The following is a 27854-nucleotide window of genomic DNA, read 5'->3' as shown; positions in this document are numbered from 1 at the left end:
GGAGCTTGTGGGAATGGGTTGGGGGGTTGAAAACTACATTCTGGAATCCCTGCTTGAGACATTTTTTTATTATATTGTTTTCAAGTGATTCTGGTGACGAAAGTAGTATAGTTACAGGGTAAGCAAACACTTAAACTGATAACAATCAGATGGTAAGGACCTCTGCTTTAATCTGCTACATGAGAGGTAACTGCTACTCATTTCTGAGGCAATTATCCACTTAAGAGTGTGGGATTGGAGAGGCCCTTCCGATACAGTCAGTGGTGCTCATAAAAGAACTGCTACCTTCAACAGAGAAGAATTTGGGCACCAGTGATGAACTCATTGCTTTCATTTGTATCTTACATAAGCAACAAGATCCTAATGTAAATATCAAGACATGGCTAACACTCCCATTGTATCCAGTTTGTTTTTTAAACTCTTGAATGCCCAAGAAATAAGGAAGAAGCAGCACGGCAAGGGCAGAGGAGTCTAGGGCAAGGGCAGAGGAGTCTAGACCAAGGGCTGGAAAACCATAGCCCACCAACCGGCCACCTCCTTCTGTAAATAAAATTGTACTGGGCTTCCCTGGTGGCGCAGTGGTTGAGAGTCCGCCTGCTGATGCAGGGGACACGGGTTCGTGCCCCGGTCTGGGAAGATCCCACATGCCGCGGAGCGGCTGGGCCCGTGAGCCATGGCCGCTGAGCCTGCGCGTGCGGAGCCTGTGCTCCGCAATGGGAGGGGCCACAGCAGCGAGAGGCACGCATACTAAAAAAAAAAAAAATTTTACTGACACCAGCCACGCTCATTTGTTTATATACTGTCTATGGCTGCTTTCATACTACAATGGCAGAGTTGAGTGGTTGCCACAGACATTGTATGGCCAACAAACCCCAAAATATTTACTCTCTGTGTCGTTACAGGAAGAGTTTGCAGACCCCCTGGTCTAGACAGTCAGATGAGTCAAGTGTTGGCTAAAGGTCCCCGACTCACAATGCCAAGAGGAGGACAGGGTTGGCTCTGGTTGTTGTCGTGCAGTGTGTAATTTAAAAAATCTTTACAAGTCAGTGCAAGTAAATCTCCTATTCACCTTGCTTTGGAGACGCGATATGGAAAGTAAAATTAGGTCTGAATATATTTTCTGTGTCACCTAAACTCCTGAAGCATTGCTGGATTGTGCAAATGTGCATGTCAATGCCATTTCTTACAACTTTTAAAAGATGCAAACTTTTAAAAGTTTAAATGTTGGCGACCGCTAAAGTATTGGCATTATGCTTGTCTCTGTGCAAAACTCTACAACGTGCAAAACCACGTGCTATAGCTATAAATATAGTCCCACTTCAAGTAAAACTCTTCTGTCTAATTATTTCCCAAATCTTTGAAACCAGTTTTAAGAGTCACCAGAAATCTGTAGTTTAAGACACCAGACACATTTCTTAGCTGAGCCTTCCAATGCCAGCATGTTGGACCAAGTTCAGTAAAACATGCCATAAATTATATGACTATGTTATTTGAATTAATGGGATACTTTCCACAATGGCAGGAATTGTTACCAGGAGTTCAAAAGCCAGACATGGGCTCTAGGTTATTATTCATACATTGGTGATGGATTTGAATCTCACCTTTGTGGGCCAGTTTGGTTGGTCTGGTCAGGAATGCAGGTCATGACAAAGAACAAAGATAAAAGACCCAAAGCAGTTAAGACTATAGTTTCAATAGTTCTGAGTTGAACAACCAAACAAATGCAAGACAGTTAGCTGGAATAATATTGGACTGGCCTGTCAGAAGTGATCTGAAGGTTTTGAAATGTCATTAAGGATGGGGCTTATTATTTGGTGTTGGTGATAATGAAAGCTAGCTCTTTTCTTCTCATTTAAATAGTAGGAGATCATAAATAATAACAGATATGATTATGGACTCTACCTGCAAATGTATCTTAGTAGCTATGTCACTATGGCAGCGGAAGAGCCATTCAGGGCATGGCAGCACCTGGGTTTCCTCCCTTGACTTAGGTTGGACCCCTTGGCTGTGTTCTATGTCTACAGATTTGAAAAGGCTGAAATCCAGTTCTCTAATCGTAACTGTTCTTTTACCTAGAAGAATTTTATTCTAAAGCTTGAAGTAATGCCTTGAGGAAGAAACAGAGTGTTAGTGAAAATATCACTAAGAACTTAAATATGATCTTTGAGACGTGTTAAAAGTTAAAACATAAAAACCCACTTGATAAATTATAAGATCTCAACAAATAAAGGCATACTATATGAAGTTTGTCTTCAGTTTCAATTCAAGTATAATAGGATCGTACAGCTGAAGAAAACGTCACCATTCTATTACATTTTTATTTAAAAAATTGGTACTAATTCTTAAATTTTTCCTTTCTTAAGCTTAAAAAAGTCCACCAGTCAAGGTCTTTTGATTTTGGTGTACCCCATCATAGAATGGGGTATAAATTCTAATTTAAAGACACCCTTAATTTTCAAAGGATATTTGTGATAGGGCTAGTTTTCAGAAAAGATGATTCACCACTCAATCTGGGAATAGGAAGGTGAAATGTTTTTGGGGGAGGTTCATAAAAGATGTCTTAGGAAAAATGAATGCTCTCAAACCTTTGGTTTAGGAGCGAGGTGGTGGGGCTAAAGTGTCCCTTTAAAACAAAGCAACTGACCTTGCAAGCTGTATGGGAAAAGCAACCGATGTGTTCTGCAGCCAACTCGTGAACGCACATTTTTGTGTGACATTCCTGCTTGGGCAGCCAGGCTCTAATTAAGATCTAGCCAGTTCGATGATCACTAGGGAGAGGTCCAGGGTGTGGGGAACACTTCAAATCACATTCCATGCACACATTAGACTGTCAAAGCTTAGGAAGGCCCTGATAGTCCGTAGACATGGAGGTGGGGTAAAGGACTCTGAAACAAATGGGAGCACATGTCAGCATAAAATAGCTGCTGACACAAATTGAACATGTGCAATTTTTTAAAAGGTGGTATCGAATAACAGGCCAGCAGCCATCCCTCTCGGCATTTCAGACCTCTTTCTTCTCTCCACTCGGGCTCTTTGTGGAGTCACTTCCATCAGGCAAAGTTCCATAGGATAAGCCGTTTGAATCTGGCTGTATTTTGTCCAATGTTTGTTTCCCTGTGGAGATAAGAATCACACAGAATCTTTTGAGCTCTTTCAGAAGAATAAGTCTTAATAATTTCTCCTCTATCTAGGCCACATTTTATTCCCTTGAAAAAATACTAGGTGGTCACCCTCTAAGTAGAAGAGATAAACGTCAAGGAAGAAAGGCCCACGGAACTCCACGCCCCTTGATGTGTCATCATTGCTGTCCACATGACCGAGCCGTCTCCCACCCAGGGTCTACCATGCTGAGCACGGAAATCAGGTTGGATCAGTCAGGAGATTAACATGAAGCATGCACTCTTCTCCAAACCTCTCTCCCCAGTGTTCTGTCTCCTTGTTCATGTTTAGTCTAATGCATATAACAACAGAGAAAAGCAGTCTTTCCTAGTGGCTTCTAAAGCTGTTACTGATCCTGTGTGTGGGGCTGTGTGAAATGAAAAATAGAGTTAAAAAGAAGTAAACTTTATTCCCTACCAAAGAACCCCTTACCATACAAGGCATCTCTAACACACACCCTTGCCACGAATGCTGATACGATGGCTCAAATGCGAAAGAGAACACAGAACTCATAGGGCCATATTTGCTCAGCCATAGGGATGAGGCTTTAATGGTGTTTGCTTCAAAGGCTCGGTCCTAGCAGAATGGAGGAAGCTGTGAGAACATCACTGCTGTCTGTCTAGAAACCTATTGGTCACCCCAGATCCCTAGCAAAACTGGAGACTGTTGGGGGTGGTGAGCAGGGGAGGAGGTGGGGACACGGCAGCCCATTTCCTTTGTTCTGGTTACGGCTTGTGTTGTCTACGTGACAGAAGCTAGTTATTCTCGGTGAGAGTGGAGAGCTGGGACAGCGATGTATCCGCTCTGGATGAATGAGGTAAGGAAGAGGGGAAGAAGCTCACGTTCAGGTGATCGAGAAGAACGTCTCTCTTGGCCCTACAGTGCACAGGCCACCTCCGTCTGAGCACCTGACTTTCTGGCCCTAGATGTTCCCTCAAAGGCTCTCCAAGCAACAAGGGTCTGTTCTTGCCACTCCTACTCCTTTCCCTACCCTTTTCCAATTTAAAGAAACCTAAAAAGGAAATTTGCAACATCACCCAAATCAAGAAAACAGGATCAGTTCTTTTCTAACCCCAGTGTTCTGTGCAAAGCCAATATTCAAATAAATGATTATTAACATTTACAGTTAAACTATCACCTCTGGTTTCATCATTAAATGTCCATGTTTTTGAGGGTAAGAATTATGTTTTGTATTAACTTTACACCCCAAATCATACCAGCAATGATTAATTTATAAGGATAAAATTTTCTATTCTAAATTAAGGAATATACAGTTTTACCAGGGACATGTCCAATATCAATGTAAGACTGTGGCAGATGTTCCTTTCCTCGATTTCTTGTGACCAAAACCACACCAAGGAATGACAGAAAACACCTGTAAGAATAATGGTAATAAAGAACACAAGATCACTGAAAGAACTCACAGTGTTAAATAACTGAATTCCATATTCGACATGATGACATACATTCCACTGGTTTTATTCTTTCTGTTTCTCATGGTAGGCTGCCTAGAACTTGTCTTAATTGCTGCAGCCAATAATATTTGTCCCCAGAACCAAGACCTGGGCAGCTTCCAATAAGTCTCTGCTTCAGGTTTTTACCATCTGGAGGCTAATTTAGGCTCTAAACCCTTTGGGTAGACACTAGGTCTCATTTTCTATCCATGCATGCCCAGACTCATTACTGGCATGCAACACGAGCAAAAAATAATTTATTCTTTAATTTTCTAAGATATTTTGTTGTCCTTGGCCATAAGAATAGTCATGGTTTCCAGATCCCAGAAGTTTAGCCTCGCCCAAAAATCTTATGAGATTGAATTCTCAAGATAGATGATTTTCTACACTGCAAAGAGTCTGGGCTCAAGTTTGCATAACAATGGTCATGCAGGATACCACATCAAGAAGCAGCTAAGCATTCATAGGGTGCCAGCTGGCACCAATGGAAGAATTGATACATTGGCGCTATTCTGTCAACGTTCTGCTCTCTGTTTGCCACAATGCCAGCAGTGACTGTCCTCCAAATCTCTAGGCAGGGTTAAAGCTGGGCACCCAGACACAGGACAGGGATGGCATCAATCTGATGTTATTAGGTCCAAAGGTAGGGATCTGCCCCAGTCTCGGCCTTTTGTTCTAGGTGATCCTAGAGGCAACTGTGGTTCCCTGATTGAGATCTAACCTAGGGGTTCCCAAGGGTGGGGTAGGTCTGATAGAGTATAAAAATGTGGAGTAGCTACAAGGGCCAGTGGATTTACCTTGACTTTGTGCTGGAACAGAAAATCCCCAATGTTTCAGAACCCTCAGAGAGATACTTAAATCACAAAGACCCTGAGCCCTGGGTAGGGTGTTAAGTTGAAAAATATGTTTCTTTTAGGAACTCGGGGAACTGATGTTTCTTATATAATTTTCCAATTTTCTATGCCTCAGGTACAATGCCAAAAATCTCACATAAAAGTAATAGGATTTCACATACCTTACTTCTGAGACATTTACTCACCCAAAAAGATATATAAATATAGTGAGAAAAGTTGCACCAAGGAATTCCTTATAAAATATGATACCTACCGTAGAAATAGAAGATAACATTAATTTCAGGGTAAGAATGTTTACAATAGCTACATATTGTTTTTCAAATTAATATATTATTTTTTCTAAGTATAGTTACCCTTAAAATGCACACCCTGTAGTTTAAAAGTATTTGCATGCCATACTAACATTTTCAGTGATTCCAAAAGAACACAGATTTGTAGACTTTATATAACGTAAGTATCATTATTAAAAAGTCAGCACCATTAACGTAACTTTTGCCAACAGAAATTTCTTATCCAGTCCAAGATTTGTCCCACTGGCATGTGCAAGAAAACAAAACTCAAGTGATATTTTCCACCTACAGTTTTAAGCCTGGGGTCAGCAAGCCTGACCTGTGCATCTGGGTGGACTCTGGGCCTTTGACACAGAGCTCGCATTTCAGGCCAGCTGCTCCCCATGCTGTCAGTCTTGGCAACACCCTGCGGTTTCTGGGTCTGGCACATGCTCATTCAGGCACTGGAGGTTGCAGATGTGCTACCCCAGCTCCATTTCTCACTGCCAACCCCTCTCCCATCTCCTTCATCTGGTCTTTCCTTCTGGGTGAAGGGAAATGTGGATGTGTCCTTTACTCTGATGAGCTTTTCTTCTCTCCTTGTTAGTCTCAATGATTTCCTCTTGGCCTATGGTCCCAAAGCCTTCGTAGACTTTTTACTAAATAAGTTATCTTTAAATTATATATTACTTGGAATCAAATTTTGTGTGTGTGTGGTGTTGGCCTTGTTACCCTGTGGACAAGTATTTATTGAGAGTCCTAAGTGCCAGTCACTGCTTAGGTGCTGCAGATACCACAGGGAACAAGACAGAGGCTTTCTCAGTCTGAAGTCTATCTCCTCACCTAGAGGATAAACTTCCTACAGGAATAAGCCATGTCCCATTCTGATGAATATTTGTTGAATGAATCAACACTTCTGAAGCACTTTTCCATGTTATTACACATTTCCTTGTGATCATTTTAATGTTTTCTTGTTATTCTGAGCTGGTGCCCCATAATATTCGTTTCTTGAAGGACGTTTTAAATTGTTTCAAACGTTTTGCTTTTGTAAAGTGTCACTAAACTTCTCTACATATTTTTTTCCCAGTATTTTAGGATTTTTTATGGTTGTCGCTTTAAGAGGAATTTCTGTTCAAACAGAGCAAAAACTAAAAAAGTATAGTAAAATACACATAACATAACATTTACCATCCTAAACATTTTAAAGTTTCCAGTGCAGTTGTGTTAAGTATACAGTCGTCACTCGGTACCCACAGGATTTGGCTGTAGGACCCCTCCGCGGATACCAGAATCTGAGGATGCTCAAGTCCGTTATATAAAATGGCATAATATTTGCATATAACCTACACACATCCTCCACAAATACTTTAAATCATCTCTAGATTACTTATAATACCTAATACAGCATAAATGCTATGCGAATAGTTGCTATCATGCGGCATATTAAATTTTTGCTTTTTGGAATTTTCTGGAATTTTGGGGGGGGAGGGGATATTTTCTATCCACTGTTGGTTATATCCACAGATGCAGAACTGGTGATATAGAGGGCCAACTATATTCATATTGTTGTGCCACCAATCTTCAGAACTTCTTATCTTGTGAAACTGAAACTCTATACCCATTAAACAACTTCCCCATTTCTGCCTCCCCCCAGCCCCTGGCAATCACCACTCTACTTTCCATTCCTGTAAGTTTGACTACTCTGGATACCTCATATAAGTGGAATCATACAGTGTTTGTCCTTTTGTGACTGGCTTGTTTCACTTAGCATAATGTCCTCAAGGTTCATCCATGTTGTAGCATGTATCAAAAATCCTTTCCTTTTTGATGGTTGAATAACATTCCATTGTATGCATACATCACATATTCTTTACCCATTCATCTGTCAATTTATGTTGCTTCTGTCATTTGGCTACTGTGAATAATGCTGCTATGAACCTAGGTGTACAAATATCTGTTTGAGTCCCTGCTTTCAATTCTTTCGGACATATACCCAGAAGTAGAATTGCTGGATCATATGGTAATTCTATGCTTAATTTTTTGAGGAACTGCCATAGTGGCTACACCATTTTACATTCCCACTAACAGTGCACAAGGGTTCCAATTTCTTCATATACTTGCCAACATTTGTTATTTTATTTATTTATTTGCTAGTAGTCATCCTAATGGGTGTGAAGTGGTTTTGGTTTGCATTTCCCTAATGATTCGTGATGTTGAACATCTTTTCATGTGCTTGTTGGCCAAGCACAAGTACATCTTCTTTGAAGAAATGTCTTAATCAAGTCCTTTGTCCATTTTTTAATTGGGTTATTTTTTTGTTTTTGAGCTGTAGGATCAAAGAGTGGAAACATTTTTAAGGCTCTTGATAAAAACTCTGAAACTCAGTTCTAGGCGGGAGGTACCATGGTACCCGACTCCACGAACGTGCCCGCAACACTTCAGCCTCGTCAGCATTGATTATTGAGATAAAAAGAGCAAAACGAAAGCTTTACTAATTTAGCAGGCAATATATGGTATCTCATTTCGTTTTAAGCTTTTCGTAAAAGCTATACTTTTTGATGGGGGCAAAGAGGAGAAGTAAGTCAAGAAGCTTCACCTCCATTCCACACTTCAGTAACATCAGGTGAACTATTATCACTCCCAGAAAGTTCCAGCTTCCCTGACTCATCAGTTACTTGCTTTGCTAAGTATTCAGATCCAGCCCTGTTGGGCCTCCTATAAAACCTTCTTTTCAGGGGAACTACATGTCTTACACATCTTTAGCACAGTCATCTTAATTATTATGCTGTGCGTCACGCCTATAAATGTTTTTGGCCTTGCTCTTTTCCTTTTTCAATATTTCTAGGGCACACAAGTGTACAATCTTTTGTTACTTTCTTTTGTCAACAAGCATAAAATGCTAAAAAAAAATTAGATGTTTTCGGATATAATCTTTCTCTTTAAAAGTATGTTTCGATTTTGGGAAACAGAAAATGCATTAATTACATTTAAAAATTGCCCCCTGGCAGTCACCCTGTTTGCCATGAAATAAAAAAGATGTGTCCATTAGGCAACAGATAATACCTAATTACCTCCCAAATACATAAACTTTGCATTGGGAAATGAAGTCCCAGTATGACAAGGTAGTAAATACATCTAGTAAGCCAATGAACTAAGGTATACCAGTACCAAACTTACAAATGATATACCTGAATCGACTGTATTTTTGTTTGGACCAAGTTTCAAATTTATACTTTTTTAACACTACTCTGTCTGACCTATTTAAAAAATTGTCCATAGAAAGAAAAGAACTACAATAGTAGAAAAATAGAGGCCAGAACAGTAAAAGTGGTAGTTTCTGTTCTCATCTGTCTGGCCTTCCCTGGAACACTGGATTCTCGTTTGGATCCCTCTCTCTGATGCAAGTGGTGAGCACCAGGGAGGGAAGAGTTCATCGAACTGGGGATGTTTGGTCCAGAGACAGGACACAGGAGGACCTGCGCTTTGATTATCAGAAGGGCTGGCAAGGAGAAGACTCCAGAAAGCAGAACTAAGATGAGCATCTGGAATTCACAGGGAGGCTTATTTCAGTTCCAATACAGGGGAATACTATCTAATAATTAGAGCTCTCCAGATTATTAGAGTGATTCAAACCAGGACTGAACTGTCTCGGGGCACAGAGAGCACTGGGGAACATTCACACAAAGTAGAAGAACCTCTCCTAGAGGATGTTATGGAGGAAGTTCAGACACTGGGCGGTAGCTAGGAGGATGTGGGCTATACATTCCTTATAACCAAAATATTCCTTGATTTTCTCATTACTCTGAGGGAGACTTCATTTATGCTTGTTATGGGGATAGAATCACTTAAGCATAGAAAGCCAAAACTCACCTGCAATAATGGCACTGATGGTAAAGAAAGTATGGTTAATGGGCACCACCGTCGCCGTATTGTAGAGTTTTGTGGCTTGATTCAGGAGCCTAGAGCAGAAGGCACTTACTGAAGCTCTGTCTTTAAGAGACGCTCAACAATAAGTTAACAATAACATCGAGAAATGCATGTTCTTTAGCTACAACTACAAAGGGAAAGGAAGTGCAGTAAAAGGGCATTTCCAATCAGCAGTCATAGCTTATATGCATCTGATGTATGAGATCAGATGTCAGGTTTTACGGTCTGTTTAAACCAACAACAGTAACAATGAAAAGCAATTAATCATATTTGGAGGCCACAGAAGTTTGAGTTGGAAGCGATTCAAGCTGCTGGACCAGTATCACACTGGGGCTGATTCATTAGGATAGACTTTAGAACCTGTTAAATATCATATCGGGGAATGGTATAGCTATCCCTTGACATGCCACGTGCCAAGAAAGAAGATGGAGAAGTAAAGGAATGTTTAATGTTTCAAAAACAATGCTCAGCCCTCCAGCTGCAGAGCACATGTGGGAGCTCAGCTTCCCACTTTGGCCGCCAACATGGTTCAGGTTCCCACAACTGCACCGTGCAGCCCTGTCAGGGACTAGACCTTTTCTGAAGCAGTGCATTGCATTGACATCACCTGGGCACTTTGAAAAGCACTAGTGTTTAGGTCCTATTCTAGAACAATTGAAAAAAAAAAATTTGTGAGTAGAGCCCAAGTGTTCCTCTATGTGTGTGTGTACATGCATGTACACACACATGCATGTACACAGGCATGTAAGTATATATGTGCATGTATACATATATGTACAAACAAACCTCCTCAGGTAATGAATTGTAATGGGAAGCCAGGGCTGAGAACCATGGTTCTACAGTTCTAGTGTGGTCACACAGTTCTAGGGTGAGAGGTGCAGGGACTGAAACAACGGTGATAGGAATGTAGTTTACCTTCAGTTGTATCTGGCTTTTAAATTCGTGAAGCAGAGTTTAAAGATAATGATGCTAGTCAGTAAATTCTGAAAGCTATTGTAACTGTACCGATTAATTCAGAAGAGAGATGAAACAAAGCAGTTTCATGATTCAAGTGTTAGATACACACTTGGTCTTATAAACAAACAAAAGAAACAGTTTGTTTATGACAAATGAAACAGTGACAGAACATTGGATTTCTCCGGTAACACACTCCTTGTAACAGGGTCCATATTCAACCCGTAACAATTAGACTTGACTTCTAGCACCTAAGGAAGGAACCATTCTCCTCCAAAATTTGGGCTTTGACTTCCTGGCTGGCACTGGGCTGGCGCTCCTGCATAGCATTTTGGGGTAAACAGAAAACTTTCTGGTGGACTCAGGAGAACCTAGCAGCACAGGCAAAATCATGATGTGAAATGGAGGGGAAGAGATTGGAGCAGATGGAGGTGGGGGGAGAGAAGAGCAGAAATTAAAAATGTTCCATATCACCGCTGTGAGGCCCCAAGAGAAATGGAAAACAATCATTCTGCAATCCCGTGGGTGCAAGGAAAATTCTGGCTGAAGATGCAAAGTTTTGGGGAAAGGATTTCCCTCCCGGCCAAACGTCTGGTTTTGTCCATCTCTGGGCAATTAATGAGTATGAGCTAAGAAATGAAGGTGAAGGGTTCATGTATTTCCTATATTTAGAATGAAATCCTGGATGTGGACCTGCCCCTTTGATTTATTGCTAATGACAACCTGTGTGCGATGGATATTAATTACAAGCAGAAGAGCATCAGGAAAGTATCAAAGTGCACTTAGCTGGATTATGGCCACACTTTAGAACTCACAAAACATGAAGGCAATGCTTCGTAAAAACTTATTATTGGATGTGAAGGATAAAGCCAGGGATATTGGCTGAGGATAAGCATAGACCCCTCACCCTTAGAAATCGGTTGCATCTAATTTTAATTATCATCTGAGGCCAATAAAGATGAATGCTCAGAGAAGCACGGGAATGTTGAAAGGGCAGTGAGTATGTAAGAGCTAACTTACTTGACTTGGAAAACACAAGATGCTATCATGATGATAAACATGATATAGAAGATGGGATAAGTTAGTTGCATTTTATCCGTCACAGAAAAAGCGATCATGCCTGAGACGGCTTTTACTGAAATAACAGTCAATGAGGCTGAAAAAGAAAACACAAAACACAAATAAAATACATATCTGAGATAGAATTACAAATAAGTATCTTAACTTTACATGGTAGAGTAGTAAATACCCCTATTATGCTTTAAGAATGAAGACTGCCCTGAGAGGTGTAGGGTAGGTTGTGATGCCAGCCAAGCAGTAGTCCTGTTGCTCAAGCTGTGGCCTTTCCATTTGCTTAAATCAGCTAAAGATCTGCTGTGTGACTGAGTGCTTATCTTTGGAGCAAGATGCTTATTTTCCAGCCCTCACTGTTGAAAGGATGCTGTGGAGGTTATAATTACTGGTAGACGGGAAAGGAAGAAAACAATGAAGGGAGGAGATAAGAAAAGGCAGATTGCCCATGTGACATTAATGGGAAAATAACTATTAAACTATACTGAAAAAATTTAAAGCCGAATAGATGAGAAAACTGGAAAGTGAAAAGCAACTCACTCCATGAGTTTACTAAGAGTTGTACTAAGTCTACATACGAGTCCTTTTGTTAGTAAACGCCTAGACGTTTTCATTAAAAATATTTTTTGACAAGGACGTTAATAGTAAGCAGGACAGAGCTGAGTGTTCATTTCTCAGAGTCAACCCTGAATCTAAGATTTACATAAGCAATGTCTGTTTATTTTCTATGCTAAAAGAGGAACTTATCACTATGAGAACAAGTTTCTCATATGTTTCAAACAGCAATGAGGGAAAAGTGATTTGATAAGGTTATGTTAGAATGAAAGCAAGGAAGAATTTTCTGGAAACACAGTGTTTCTGTAGGATGAAGAGAGTGTTTTCTTTCTGTCTTAGGTCTCTTGAAACTACTGTTGCATATAATTCCATAATTTAGCTGAAACCCACAGAAAGTTAAAAAATAATTTTTACATGAAATCAAATATCTGTAAGTCAAAGGCAGTGTGAAGAAGAAATACTATCTTTGATCTACTTGGTCATAATATATCTGAGCTTTATTCCTTTTAGCTTTTGAAAAGGAGATATATATATATATATATATATATATATATATATATATATATATAAAGTTTAAAATAGCAGGTCATGGCCAACTAGGAAAAGCCTAGTTTTCTAAAAAATAAAAATATACTTTGACTTGAAGGTTACCAGGGCACACTTCCAAATTAGACATTTTCTTTCTGTTAAAAGTCATAATTAACAGAGGAGACCAGGTGATAAATTCTAAAAACAAACTCCCAATCTGAACAAAGAGGCCCTTACAGCTGGGCCCTTCTTCACCTTAAATGTTTTTTGACTTGGTCATTTTACATATTTTCTATAGATTATGAAAATAGTCATATTTTAGCTAATCTAGAAATGGAAAATATCTATAGACATGTATGTCACTTGATGGTTTAAGTTTATAAGGTTAGCTCTTGAGGGACCTTGATTTCCTCCTAAACACTTGGCTTGAAATTAGAGCACGATGTGGTGATGGGCTTGTGGTCTGAACAGCCAGGTTTCCAAAAGAGATCATTCACGGAGTAAGAGTTGAACACGTTGTTCCCTTCGCCTCAGAACCTCAGGGTTGCAAAGCCCACCTAATTCAACCACCATCTGATGTTAAATTTACTTAAATACAAAACAAAGACAAAACTAGAATTCTTTATTAAACAGCTAAACCAACTATCAGTTGCTAGAGTTAATCACTATATTTTCAAAGCACGCACAATCACCACCTGATTAATCACTGTTTATTGTATTTCTAAGCTGGTGTTGAGTACTTCCAAGTTTTTTTGAGGGCGGGGGTGGTTAATGAGGATGGGTGGGAATACCAAATTGTAATGCAGTATCATTCTAATGCTGTAGATATAAAAGTAGAAAGTACTTAACATATGCACAGAAAAAATGGCTAGAAGAAACTACATCAAGATACTATCAGTGGCTATCTCTAGACAATGGGATTATGAATAAACTTTAAACTCATTTTTTAAACTATAAAATGTATACATGTCCATTTACAAAAATATGGAAAATGCAGAAAAGTCTGGAAAGAAAAATAAAAATCACCTGTAATCTCAACACTCATCCCCAAATCTTTTTTTTTTTTTTTTCCTGCGGTACGCGGCCTCTCACCGCTGTGGCCCCTCCCGCTGTGGAGCACAGGCTCCGGACGCGCAGGCTCAGCGGCCATGGCTCACGGGCCTAGCCGCTCCGCGGCATGTGGGATCCTCCCGGACCGGGGCACGAAGGCGCGTTCCCTGCATCGGCAGGCGGACTCTCAAGCACGGCGCCACCAGGGAAGTCCCCCAAATCATTTTTAACATTTGAGACTCTCTGTAGTTATTTTTCTATCGCTAAGCACAAATATATTATAACATGTGAATCATACAGTATATACTACTTAGGAACCAATTTTCCATCACCATTAAGTATTTTCTATGCCAGTAATTATTCTTCTAAAGTATGATTTTTATTGGCTGGAGAGTAAGCCTTTGTATGAATGGGAATGCCTTTTGGGAACTCCTTACTCTTAGATATTTTGATTGTATCCATTTTTTTGGTATTAAAAATGAAACTGTGATGAATATCCTTGAATACAAATCTTTGTATATCATTCTGCCAATTTCTGTAGGAAAATCACCGAAAGGGCAATTACTGTGTTGACAGCCACTGTTCTTCTGAAATCTATTGGTAAACTATCTTCTACAGAGGACCAGACACACTCCCATAATATCATGCTGCAGTGCTCAATTATATGAATTTTTATATTTTATATTAAAATATTTTATAGTTTCTTTTTGTCTTTCTCTGTTTTCTTAATTCTCAGCAGTAGACACGTATTACTTTCATCATTTTAACAGTACGATTTTTGCCCAACATGAATTATGCTGACCCATGTTTAAAAGTCAGCCTTCTCAGTTTATTCCTAGTTCTTCCTCAGAACTGATTCTTGCGTTTATTTATCGATCCATTGCTTTTCTGCCTTCTATTTCATTAATTTTTGCCTTTATCTTTACTAATTGTTCCTTTCTGCTTGCTTCAGCTTTATTTCTGTGCTTTTTTCCCCTGACTTCTTGAGTTGAGTACTTAATTGACTTACATTTAAAGCAATGAATTTCCTTCTGAATACAGCATTAGTCATAAACTATAGGTTTAATATTAAGTGTTTTCATAATAATTTAAGAAATATATGCTGTAATGAAATCGTGGTTTCTGCTTTGGCCCAGCTGCAGTTTAAGCATAGTGTTTAACATTCCCAGGTGGTACGGTTTTAGTGGTTCTATTTTTGTTATTATTTTCTGTTTTTATTTCACTATGATCTGAAAATGTGGTCTGTACTATTTCAACTTCCTGGAATTTATCAAAAATTTCTTTGTGGCCAATTATAAGATCAGCTTTTGTAAATGTTACACAGGCACTTGAAAGAAGGTGTATCCTCTGCTTTCTGGATTTAGAGTTCAACCTTAGAGCTGCCAGATCAAAATTAAGCATTCAGTTTCTCTAATTTTACAGATTTTTCTGTCTCCTTATTTCCATGAGCTAAGAGAAGTCTCCTACTCCTCTTATATTTATGCTACTGTAGTTTCTGAAATAGCTGCTGCCCAGTCTACTGAGGGCCCCTGTCCCCTGATGCCTCCTCCTTCCAAGCCCCAGTCCTACCCTGATTAGCAACTAAATACTAATAGGGGAGCCTCCAGGATCCTCTGTTGCATTTACTGCTTCTGCCTTGATTTTAACTTAGATGGTAATATAATGACCTTCTGCTTTCTTTTACTTTCAATCTGAGTTACCTTGTTTAGATGAAATTGATGTATGAAGTCAAAATATTTCACAACCAGCAGAGGCCAGTCAGAAAGGGTGATGTTTCAATAACCCTTATAGAGCTGAACCAGAGGAAACTGGCTGAATCCAATTTCAGAATCTTTTTCAAAATCAATACGGGAATTTTTCTCAAGTACAATTTGGAAATCTTTCTTTTTCACTTGGTAAACTTACCCCATTTACATTTATGATCAAAGCTGATATGTATGGTCTTAATTCTGTTATCTTACTTTCCTATTTAAAATTTCCTTTATTTTCAATATTTTCCTACATAATGTGCATCTTTTCTCTTAGTTTGCTTTTGTTCTCCCTACCTGGTAATTTGGAAGAAAAAAATATAAAGTTTCTTTTCTGTTCTTTTGATTAACCACATACCTGAACATGTTCTAGAGTAAATTTGTTTCTATAAGTAACTATCACAAATGCAACTCTTCCAATTGAAAGGAGAGTTGATGAAATGAAGAAATGAAACCTCCAGCACCTCATGAACATGGGAGCTGCAGCTGCCTCAAAGGTATGAATACAATGTACAAAGTTAGAGTTAACAACATGTGATGGATGGGTCATCTTAGGCAAAGAAAGAATTATAAATAAATTTTTGAAAAGGGAATTTCCCAAATGATTAGTGAGATCTCCTAGTGTTGATATGTATATATGTGTGTGTGTGTGTGTGTGTGTGTGTGTGTGTGTATGTATGAGAGAGAGAGATACAGAGGAGTGGGGAGGGAGAATAGATTTAAAAAGATATAGAGGGCTGGGCTTCCCTGGTGGCGCAGTGGTTGAGAGTCCGCCTGCCGATGCAGGGGACACGGGTTCGTGCTCCAGTCTGGGAGGATCCCACATGCCGCGGAGCGTCTGGGCCCATGAGCCATGGCTGCTGAGCCTGTGCGTCCAGAGCCTGTGCTCCGCAACGGGAGAGGCCACAACAGTGGGAGGCCCGCGTACAGAAAAAAAAAAAAAAAGAAAAAAAAATATATAGAGAGAGGGCTTATGTAAGCATCAGTTTTCAAATCTTATAAGGTGCCTCTGGAGAAAAAGGAAACGGGTAGTTAAATAATGAATGAAAGAAATGTATTCAAGAAAAATCATACTGCTTACATTTGTTTCATATTAGCCATGTTTTAAAGTTTTTTTTTTCTAAATATAAATAGGATAGGCCTAGATAACTTCTGATACAAAAGTTTCATTTGGGTTTATTCATTTGTTTCTCTTTTAATATTCTTCAATTATTTACTAAGAAAAAAATCCCCAAATTGTCAGAGAGCAAATAAAATTATCAAGAAGTAAAAATCCTTAAATATATTAAAAATTAAACATATATCAATTGCAGCAATGGACATGCAAAGTACAATTTGCGTAACTGAGACTCAGTTTCTATAGATCAGAATTGAAAGCAGAAACAATGAGAAAAAATAGAATGCTCAAATATTTTCCTTTAAACTCTTTTATGACTTAGCATGGCTACATTAGATAATTAGAAAACAAAAGAATACCCTTACCTAGAAGTGCCACGAGGGTTAGCAGAATCACAATGTGTTTCATTCCTTTCCTTTTATGGAAATATAGGAGAATGCAGAAAATGAGTATTTCTAAAATCTAGAAATGAAAAAGATGAAAAAGAGTAAAGTGTAAATTATTCTATCCGAAGTCTTCAGAATGGCACACTTCTCTTTTTGATTTTGCAACAACTATCAGATGAGGGTTGAGGATGACTGGAGCTCCTAAGGACAATTATAAATATATGAGAACAGCGTAAGGAGCCTTAGTGATCCAGACCTAGAGTTCTAACATCACCTACATGGCAATGATGCCCAAATCTAGACCTCCAGTCCTGACCTCCCAACTCCAGTCTCATTTATCCAGTTGTCTACCAGACATTTTCGCATGCTTTTTTTTTCTTTTTTTTTTTGGCTGCGTTGGGTCTTTGCTGCACATGGGCTTTCTCTAGTTGTGGTGCACGGGCTTCTCATTGTGGTGTCTTCTCTTGTTGCGGAGCATGGGCTCTAGGCATGCAGGCTTCAGTAGTTGTGGCATGCAGGCTCAGTAGTTGTGGCTCACGGGCTCTAGAGCACAGGCTTAGTAGTTGTGGCCCACAGGCTTAGTTGTTCCACAGCATGTGGGATCTTCCCGGACCAGGGCTCAAACCGGTGTCCCTTGCATTGGCAGGCAGATTCTTAACCACTGGGCCACCAGAGAAGTCTGACATGCATGTTTAACAGCCATAACACACGAATATGGGCAACACTTAACTCTTTTTTGTTTTTGGCCGCATTGTGTGGCATGCAGGATATTAGTTCCCCGACCAGGGATCGAACCTGTGTCCCCTGCAGTGGAAGCACAGAGTCTTAAACACTGGACTGCCAGGGAAGTCCCAACACTTAACTCTTTATTTATTTATTTTTTGGCTGCGTTGGGTCTTCATTGCTGCACGTGGGCTTTCTTTACTTTTGGCGAGTGGGGGTTACTCTTCCTTGCGGTGCACGGGCTTCTCATTGTGGTGGCTTCTCTTGTTGTGGAGCACAGGCTCTAGGTGTGCAGGCTTCAGTAGTTGTGGCCACGGGCTTAGTTGCTCTGTGGCATGTGGGATCTTCCTGGACCAGGGATTGAACCTGTGTCCCCTGCATTGGCAGGCGGATTCTTAACCACTGCGCCACCAGGGCAGTCCCCAACACTTAATTCTTGGTGGCCTACCTTCCCTACCTGTTCCTCCTGGGCCTCCACCCTGTCAGGAGATGGCATCACCACATGCCCTGCTGCACAAACTGAAAACTCCTCCTTTTCCCTCAGTCCTCGCCACCCTCTCTGACTACTGCAACAGCTTCTACTTTGTCTCTGATTTGACTCTTGCCTCTTTACAATCCAGACATTCAGCAGCAAGAGGAGTCATTTAAAAATACAATTTGGGGGCTTCCCTGGTGGCGCAGTGGTTGAGAGTCCGCCTGCCGATGCAGGGGACACAGGTTCGTGCCCCGGTTCGGGAAGATCCCACATGCCGCGGAGTGGCCGGGCCCGTGAGCCATGGCCGCTGAGCCTGCGTGTCCGGTGCCTGTGCTCCGCAGCGGGAGAGGCCACAAGAGTGAGAGGCCCGCGTACCGCAAATAAAAAAAAAAAAAATACGATTTGGATAATGAACTATTTCATTCATAGAGAGTATATATGAATATACATATCAGGTATTTACAGTAATGTGACAAGTACCATTGTGCCCTCTACTCAACCTGAGAAGCAGAGCCCATCAATCCCTGTGAAGTCTCTCGTTCCCAATTGCACTCCCCTCCTCCTGCAACCTCCCCAGGAACCGCTACCTTGAGTTTTCCATTCATTTTCTTTATACCTTATCACATTTCTATGTATCCCCAAATGACGCCGTTTATTTTTGCACACTTGTTCCTTATACAAGTGGAATTATACTTGCTTTCACTCGCTTACTTTTTTTTCACTGTGCATTATGTTTATGAGATTCATCCAGGATGATACATGTAGTAAAAATAGAAATTAGATCTAGTCATTCTTTGCTTAAACGTCCCAGCATGTTAAGAATAAGCGCCACACTCCCTCCTGGATTACAAAGCCCCAGTTAACTTCTGGGACCTCATCATCTTGTACGGCTGGCTCCTGGATGGTCCAACCTGCACCAGCCACAAATGGCCTACCCCTCCCCGCCAACCCCTGCCACACCGCTGAGTCCTTTGAGGTCCTCAGATTGCTCAGTTTTGGGGCCTTTGCACTAAGAGTTTGCCCTGCCTGGAATGCTCTTTCCCTGAGCTATTGTTTGCACAATGACTCCTAGTCACTCAGCTCCCCGGAGAGATCTTCCCAGATCGTTCTGATCTCACAGAGCCACCCAGTCATCCTATCACAACCCCGACTTCAGGCGGCTACTGTAGAGTACTTTATCATGACCTGTTCGTGTGGTTATGTGTTTCTTGTCTGTTTCCCACTAGCACATCTGCTCTATGAGAACAGGGACCTTTTCTGCGTCCAGTGCCTGGAATACAGTTGGTCACTCAATAAGTATTTTTCGAATTAATGAGTAAATTACACCTCATATTTATTATGAACCACTTGCCAAAAAACAAGCCTAATGTCTAATAAATTGAGTGTTCAATAAGTATTAATTGACTGAATGTCTAAAATTTTCCTGCCTTTAAGAAAATTAGTATAATTTTGAGTTCTCAATTTTATTTTTGTTTTAGCTTTTTTTTCTTTTTTGTAGTCCTTAAGATAACCTGAAGCATAGCTTTTTTTCCCTCCCCCCCAAAGAGACAGTATCTCTGGACTGAAATCATAAGTATGAACGTTTACATTGGACAAGTGAAAATACCAGCATTAATTTTTTTCTTAAAAATGACTAGAGTTAGGGACTTGACTGCTTTCAGGGCTGCATTTTACGTATGGAGCCCTAAATAAACATGTCTCTTCTGTTCTAACTCAAGCGTTTGCTTGTTGGTGTGTTTCTCCCTTTAATCCTCTGTGGGCATGGAAAGCAGCAGGACCATATCTTCCTCATTTAAAAACCTTTTCATCTAATACGGAAGATTAACTCATCCCTTAGTCTTTTCTTTTCCTGGCAAATTAAACCAATCGTTTTAACTCTTCCTTATAGCACTTATTTGCCAGACCTTTAATTTAATCAAGTCGTGCTACAAAAGCTATTCAACTCCTCTCTCTTTGCTTTCCTGAAAGCTGCCATCGAAACCGAAACATCCCTCTCGGCTTGGTCTCCCCTCCACCACAGTTGTCCATTTCTCATGTGATACAATTACAGACAGCTCCCAGCACCTTTCGGGACCGCTGTTACTTGTGGCTGGAGGGAAGGAAGTTTTTCCTGCACTAAGGTACAGAGCATGTTAGCTAAATCTGTTAGCATGCCAATTATTAACATGTTTTGGGGGGATGATGGTAGTTATAAGTTTTGAAAATCATGTATGACTTTTTTTTTATAAACTCTATCTCTGTGGCTTCAGACCTATAAAACATGAGTTCCTATTAGTCACAGAATGACTGCAGTTGCCCTGGGTTCTGTCCTGTGGCAAGAGATCACAGAGCTCCAGGGAATAAAATATTCAAGCAGCATGAGTTAATGTTAATTTTTTCTTTTCTAGTAACATTTTCTCTCCTCTCTGGAAAAATCAATATCAAAGAAGCTGTGACCTCTGCAGGTTGTTGCGACTCAGGAAGAGGCTGCTTTGCTGATTGCGATCTCAGAGGCCAGAAATAATAACAGCACCTAGTGCATGCTTGCCACATGCTTTACTTGTACTAATTCATTGGGTCCTCACAACAACCTCAGGAGGTGGGCACTATTACTGTCCTCATTTTACAGATGGGGAAACCAAGGCTCAGAAGGGTTAAGTGGTACAGCTCTGGAAGGCAGAATTATGCCCCCTCTCCCACCCCAAGATGTCCACGTCCTAAACTCTGGAACTTGTGTGTACGTTACTTTACACAGCAAAGGGGCTTTGCAGATGTGATTAAGGCTATGGACCCTGAGATGCGGAGATTATCCTGGATTATCCGAGTGGGCCCAGTGTAGTCACAAGGGTCCTTAAAAGCAGAGAACCTTCCCAGCTGTGGTCAAAGAGAGATGTAACATGAGAAAGACCCAAGTCAAGGAATGCTGGCTGCCTCTAGAAGCTGGAAACGGCAAGGAAACAGATTCTCCCCAAGGGGCGCTCTCAAGGAATACGGCTCTGCCAATACCTTGAGTTTCGTCCATGAGACCTGTGTTGGACTTCTGACCTTCAGAACTGCAAGAAAGTTAATTTGTGTTGTTTTAAGCCACTAAGTTTGTGACAATTTGTTATGGAAACAATAGGAAACTAATTCAGGTTTGGGTACCTGAAGTCTTTCCAGAGGAACAAAATTTTCAGGATGAGTTTTCTGAATTATTCTGGGTTTTCTGGATTCATCCTCCAATTTGATTTAAAGGCACGCATCACCCTGTTTTCAGTGGTAAAAAGGGCACTGGCAGTCCATGGGATGATGTGACAAAAGAGATACACAAAATGTCATCACTGGAAACCCTAGTCTTACTACCAGAATCTGAGCCTGTGTTCACCTCCTTTTCTCTCACCGAGTTCATTCTGAAAGTATAGCCTTTGATATAGCTGCCTTGTCCAAAAGAAATGACCTCTGCAAAGGTTCTCTCTGAGGCCAAGCCTGGACAAAGGTCTGATACTCGGAGGTCAGCTTGTATTAATTCTGCTTGGAGAGCTGTGTGGGGAAATGAACTGGAATGTGCACCCCAGAAGTGGATGACCCGGTTTTGAATTCTGGCTCTGCCACTTAGTATTTAAGTGACCTTGGACAAGTTACTGAACCTCCCTAACTCAGCTTCTCCATCTGCCAATATCTAGGGCTGTTGCGTAGATGAAAGACAGACCGTGGTCGGAGTGGGCATAAGGCTCAGACTGCTCGGTGAGGTTGGCTACCGCGGCCGCAAAGTGTATCCTAGCGCAGACCTGCGAGTGGCTACTTCCATTCAGACAACAAAGCAGATGAACCTCGTGCAACAGACATGGAGGCTTTGTACGCACATAGTTTTCTCCCTTCAGGTTTTAACACCCGCTGGTGGGTTGTTGAAGCAGCTTTTGCCAGAAAGGCCAACTTAATCATCTGCTTCGGGGTAGAGAATTACACCAATCGACAGGCTGGGTCCCTGCTTCGGCTGATTTAATTTTTGGTCTCGTGGAGAGGAAATGAGCACGATGCAGATTATTTTGTGAAGGATTCTATGTTCACAAGAGAGGTTTCCATCTGAATCGTCTATGGGGAAATCTGGGTGGGCAAAACAGCCACAGTCAAGCCTGCCAAAGAACACGAATTAACGGAGGCTCAGAGCCACGTTCCCTCATGCGGGTTCTGCAGAGGCATTAATAGCTGCTCCTCAACAAAAGGCCCTTCAAGAAAAGGGCCTCGTGGTCATATAAGTCTGGGCAGGGCAGGATTCCCAAGGTTAAGCCTGTCTCTTTCCTAAAGGACTTCTAGTTTTTAACTTGCTGGTGGAGAAGATGAATTTCTCAGGGGGCCATGTATGTTTCATAGCCTCTCTCCAAGCTAGTTTGACCTTGCAAACTTGATTGCTCTTTGCTTTTTGGCAAACAGCAGGTGGGAAAGTCTGTTTTAGTGGGTGAGCAAAGGACACTTCATTCCTCTCTGGCCAGTAGACACCAGGCTCCTCAAATCGTCTTCCTGCCCAAAAGAGTCCCAGCTCAGAGGGTAGGCTCCCGGGCCTTGTTTCTGAGGCTCTGACTTCATGGAAGCCTTAAAGGGAAAATGGATATTGACCTGGGACAGGTCAACACATGATACAAGGAGATGCTATTAACTAGTCCGTAATATGACTTTACAATCCCCTTTTGAGATATGTAAAATGTATTCAGACTTAAAATATTTTTATTCATTTTATTAGTTATTTGATCAGTCCCGAAAGGCAGTTCAGGTGTTGCATTTATACTTGGTGTAATACAAAAACTGTTAGATGAACATACTTCAAAGAATCGTCTTAATTACTGTAATTATGATCTTTGCAATTATGGTTTGCAGAAAAAGCACAGACTCTGCCACGCTGAAGGATTAAATATTAATTATGTAGATGTTTAACAGATTTAAACCAAACTTCAGCTCAAGATCTTAGTATGTAATTGATAACTTCTAGAGCCTTTAGAGATGCAACATATAATGGATTAAATTCCAAACTGAGATAAACTAAGATAATATAGATCTATTCCCCTAAGAGTCTAATGCCAATAGTGCTATCCAAATGTGACTTTATTAAAGGTTTATTTTATGCTATCTTATAAATATCTGGAATTATTTACATTTTTGGCAACATTTACTTTCAAAGATACTTTCATTATTTTACAGGAATATGGGTCTCTCCCAGGACTATAAAATTCCTGCTTCAAGAATTCTCCCCTGTATTCTAGGTGGCTAATAAGTTGAATGAATTGTGAATAAATGAATGAATGAAGAGCTAACTTTGGAAAATGGAAAAATGCAATTAATTTCATAGTACTTTTTGCGTGGAACTATAAGGTTTAAAAAGGTAGTTTTGTTCTTTAAAGATGTTTTCTATGGTGTTAAAACGATATAAAATACATCATCATCAAACAATGCTGTTTATTCCAGGAAATAAGTCTTGATGCATCTTTAATCTCCCAAGGATTCAGCTCAGGCTTTTAATTTTCTGGTCACAGACTCTGTGACCCTTTTCTTACCGAATGAAGAATTTGTTTTGCTTGTAGGCAAAGAATAATAATGTGTGGGTAGGACATCAAGTCTAGACTATCATGACATGCTCAATGAGCCCTTCTAGTGCTTAGATTTGATTGATGAAAGCCTTAATAGTTAAAGGACTGGGTACGGTGGACAAGTAGGAAGATAAAATAGGGGAGGGGGAGACACAAAGTATGACAGACCTGAGGAAACCTACTCTGAATTGGGAAGACCAATCCTAAAGTTTGATGGAGGGCAGGGGTAAGGGGAACCTTCCAATTTAAGAGAGGAGGGAGTTTAGGGGAAAAGATATTGAGTTCAGTTTCTGAGATGTTACTTTTGCAAAATCTATGGAACGTCCAAGCAGGGACGAGTAATAAGTAGACAGATGAGAACACAGCTTTGCGGCTTAGAAGAGATCTGGGAAGGAGATGCAGGTCTGGATTTGGAAGTCTTTCTAAAGAATGATGGTGGTGGAGTGGGCAATGAGATCACCCTAAAAAACCCTGGACAAGTTCGTAGCACAAATAGATAAAGAGTGGATGGCAGAAGAGAAGGAGTTACCTACCAAGAGCCTGGGATGGACTGATCAGAGAGGAGGAAGAGAAACAGGGAAAACAAACCAAGGAAGCCCGGGAAGAGAGAGATGCAAGGAGAAGAGAGTGGACCATCAGGAAGTGCTGCACAAGGCTCAAGAAGAATCAGGACCAAAAAAAGCAATTCCACTTGGTAATTCGTGGGGAGGGGGCTACTAGCTTAGGACGAGTGAGGAGTGACCAGGAGCTGAGAAAGTGGAGGGGAGGGGTCTACTAGCTTAGGACGAGTGAGGAGTGATCAGGAGCTGAGAAAGTGGAGGGGAATAAATCTTTGGTGGTGTTTAGAAGGGAAATAGGATAGTTTATTAAAGGGGGTGTAGAGTATGAGGAATGTTTGTAAACAGAGTGTCTCTGTTGAGTAAGAGAAAGAAGTACAGTGAGAGACTATAAAAAGAAAAGCCCTATAAACACTTGTGTCGCAGTGGTCAGAATTGTATATCAGAGACGGTAAAATATATAGGATTCTTGTCATACGACTAGGAAGGGCCACACCATAGTGTAATACCACGCAGTTCCTGCTGTAATATCCTGAGTTACATCACACTGACAGCAAAGCTCGCGTGTCTCTGCAAATGCCAATGTCACACGTTTAAATAATAGGTATACAGCAGGATCATAGTATTTTACCTGTTTCAATGGCAGAGCACTGGACCAGATAGTTTTTTGAGGTCACTTCTAACCCTAAAAATGTTTGACTCTGTGTGCTTTGATTATTTTTATTGAATTCACAACTCTTGATATTTTACCAATTCGGTTCTTGGTTAAATGCTCATTTAGACAATCCCAGTTTTCTTCTTACTGCCTGCCCTTCCTAGAATATTCTTATTCTCCAATCTAAACTGACTTCTGTAACAAGTTACATACCAACCATTTCAATCACGTTCTCTGTACCGGGGGTCCCCAACCCGCGGGCCTCAGACCTCTACCGGTCTGCACAGCAGGAGGTGAGTGGCGCGAGAGTTCATCTGCCGCTCCCCATCGCTCCCCATCACTCACATTACTGCCTGAACCACACCCCCACCCCCGCTCCATGGAAAAATTGTCTTCCATGAAATGGGCCCCTGGTGCCAAAAAGTTTGGGGACCACTGCTCTATCCCCACCGTATACAGCCATTGCATCAAATAAAATATCCCAATTAGTGGCTTCCAATTTCTACATCAGCTCATTCCGTTCTCTCTTTTACACATCTCTCAGTATTGTCCTACCCGCTGTTTGCTTCTCCTAAGACAGGCTACTGCATTGGTCTCAAAGAAAGCTTTTTTGAAGGGAATACCTATCTTGGATAAAATTCAGAGAAGTAAAATATGTCTTCAGGTACTTTCCTTTGACCTGGGAAAAGAGTTTTTTTGTTTGTTTGTTTTTACTCTGAATTGTCCTAAAATATGTTGCTCTGGAATTTGCCGGATTAAATTCCATTAAATTGTGGAAATTGTTCCAGTGATAGGTCACCCCCAAGGACAGAATGCCTGGGAAATGGGGGTGCTTTTATTTAGTGTTTGAAATACTTCAGTACTGGTCAAATATATTTACATTTTAATGAGATATTAATGCTGAGAAGAAAAGATTATATTAGTTTTCCAGCATCTGCGTGTACCAGTGGTCTAGATAATATTGCCTCTGTAACAGTAAAATTTTTAGAATTCTTACCCCGTAGGTCATGAACTGCCAGCCAACAAAGGAATACTGTACTGTTCTTGCAGAGATATCCTGAGTTATATTTGGAGCAAAGTTCACCAATAAATATGTTCCTGCAAATGCCAGTGTCATACCTTTAAATAAAATTGAAAAGACAAACAAGTTGAAAGGGGACATTTAAGCCTTTTTGTTTATGTAAACATCACCTATAGACTAAGCATTACTCGTAAAGGTCCATGTCTATTAAAATACGATTCATCAAACCATCCCCAGATAGCATCATGCATTCACCCAACGGCATTACCTTTAAAGGGGGATATGGGCTAGGGAATGGATGCGGTAGGACATAAATTCTGATTTTTCTCTGTTGTTCCAGATGAATCCTGGCTTCTTCAGAGAAGCTTTCCTCAAAGATGGGGAAGATCAGAACGCATGCATATGGAGACATGAAAACACATCCAACCTGGCTGTTTGTTTCTACATGGACCAGTAAGTGCACGATGAAGCTAGATCCATCTAGATTTAGATGGCAGAGCCCAGAGAGTGTGGAAATCCATCATCTGATGATGATCTACTCTGCACCTAGTCATCTTTGGGTCCTTTACACACACAAACTTAGGTATTTTACACTTTGAAACTCTGGTAAATGAATACCTTAATCATTGCCATTTATTGGAATCCTTTTAGTAGAAATAACGGAGGTGAAAGATGACTCTGCTGTAAGATTTATTTGATCCAATTTAAAGTCTAGAATTCCAGGGATAGCTTGGTAAAATACCACACAATAAACCTATGTAGGAATGTGTTACTGTCATCACCTTAACGTTACTTATACTGTAATAATGGAGGAAGGGAATGTGTGGGGGAGGAGTGGCCACAGAAGAAGGGGACTTGCCTTTCCAAATAACATGGAAAACTGCTTATTTATTAATAATTAGCAGCCTGAGAAAAACTGGTTTATGTAGCATTTTTCGGATAGCACACATGAAAACATAATTCAACCTGTTTCACCATTGAGGTCAGCATTGTTGTGTATATAATTTACAACCAGCAATCACTCCAACCTGAAACAATTTGCTGTGTCTATAAAATCTCACAATTTGAAGACATCAATTTCCTGTTGCTCTTAACCAAATGACTTAGAGTTTTGAACTCTAGTTTCTGAGAATTCATTTGATTTTTTACACAAGCTGGACAATAGCTATTCATGGTATTGTAGGACCTATAAAATAAGCTTACTCTAATGCAACAATTTATACTGTAATACTTTGTGAATACAGAAATCACATACACAATTTTAAAAGGTATTTTCTAATGAGAATTTTTTAAAAGAAAACAATATACATTATTAAGCATTTCAATGAAAGGAAAATAATAAAAACCATACATAAGAACCTGGAAAAAATTATTGGTCAGCTCTGTCCTTTCTTAGGAAAAAAAAAAAAAAGAATTTAGAGAAGAGCTAACACCTATCCTTCTCAAACTCTTCCAAAATATAGCAGAGGGAGGAACACTCCCAAACTCATTCTATGAGGCCACCATCACCCTGATACCAAAACCAGACAAGGATGTCACAAAGAAAGAAAACTACAGGCCAATATCACTGATGAACATAGATGCAAAAATCCTCAACAAAGTACTAGCAAACAGAATCCAACAGCACATTAAGAGGATCATACACCATGATCAAATGGGATTTATTCCAGGAATGCAAGGATTCTTCAATATATGCAAATCAATGTGATACACCATATTAACAAACTGAAGGAGAAAAACCATATGGTTATATCAATAGATGCAGACAAAGCTTTCGACAAAATTCAACACCCATTTATGATAAAAACCCTCCA

General features: G+C 40.3%; 1 protein-coding gene across 2 annotated transcripts in view; it reads right to left on the bottom strand.

Moving 5' to 3' along the window:
- Positions 1-1007: 1007 nt before the first annotated feature.
- Positions 1008-27854, bottom strand: part of NIPAL2 (NIPA like domain containing 2) — a 77759-nt gene continuing 50912 nt past the window's right edge. Inside the window, exons 5-11 of one of the 2 annotated variants that reach the window (XM_079901444.1) lie at positions 26017-26138; positions 17052-17148; positions 11638-11773; positions 9607-9695; positions 5653-5716; positions 4440-4534; positions 1008-3114 (exon numbers count right to left, since the gene is read on the bottom strand). In XM_079901444.1, the coding sequence (XP_079757570.1) occupies positions 3002-3114; positions 4440-4534; positions 5653-5716; positions 9607-9695; positions 11638-11773; positions 17052-17148; positions 26017-26138 (716 nt within the window). In that variant the 3' untranslated portion in view covers positions 1008-3001. Of the gene's footprint in view, positions 3115-4148; positions 4535-5652; positions 5717-9606; positions 9696-11637; positions 11774-17051; positions 17149-26016; positions 26139-27854 lie in introns of those variants that run through there. The other variant, XM_079901445.1, reaches the window with a different exon arrangement.

This window comes from Stenella coeruleoalba, assembly GCF_951394435.1.
Source record: "Stenella coeruleoalba genome assembly, chromosome: 17".
NCBI lineage: Eukaryota > Metazoa > Chordata > Mammalia > Artiodactyla > Delphinidae > Stenella > Stenella coeruleoalba.
Note: the sequence above shows the minus strand (reverse complement) of the source record. Positions and strands in the feature narration are given on the sequence as shown.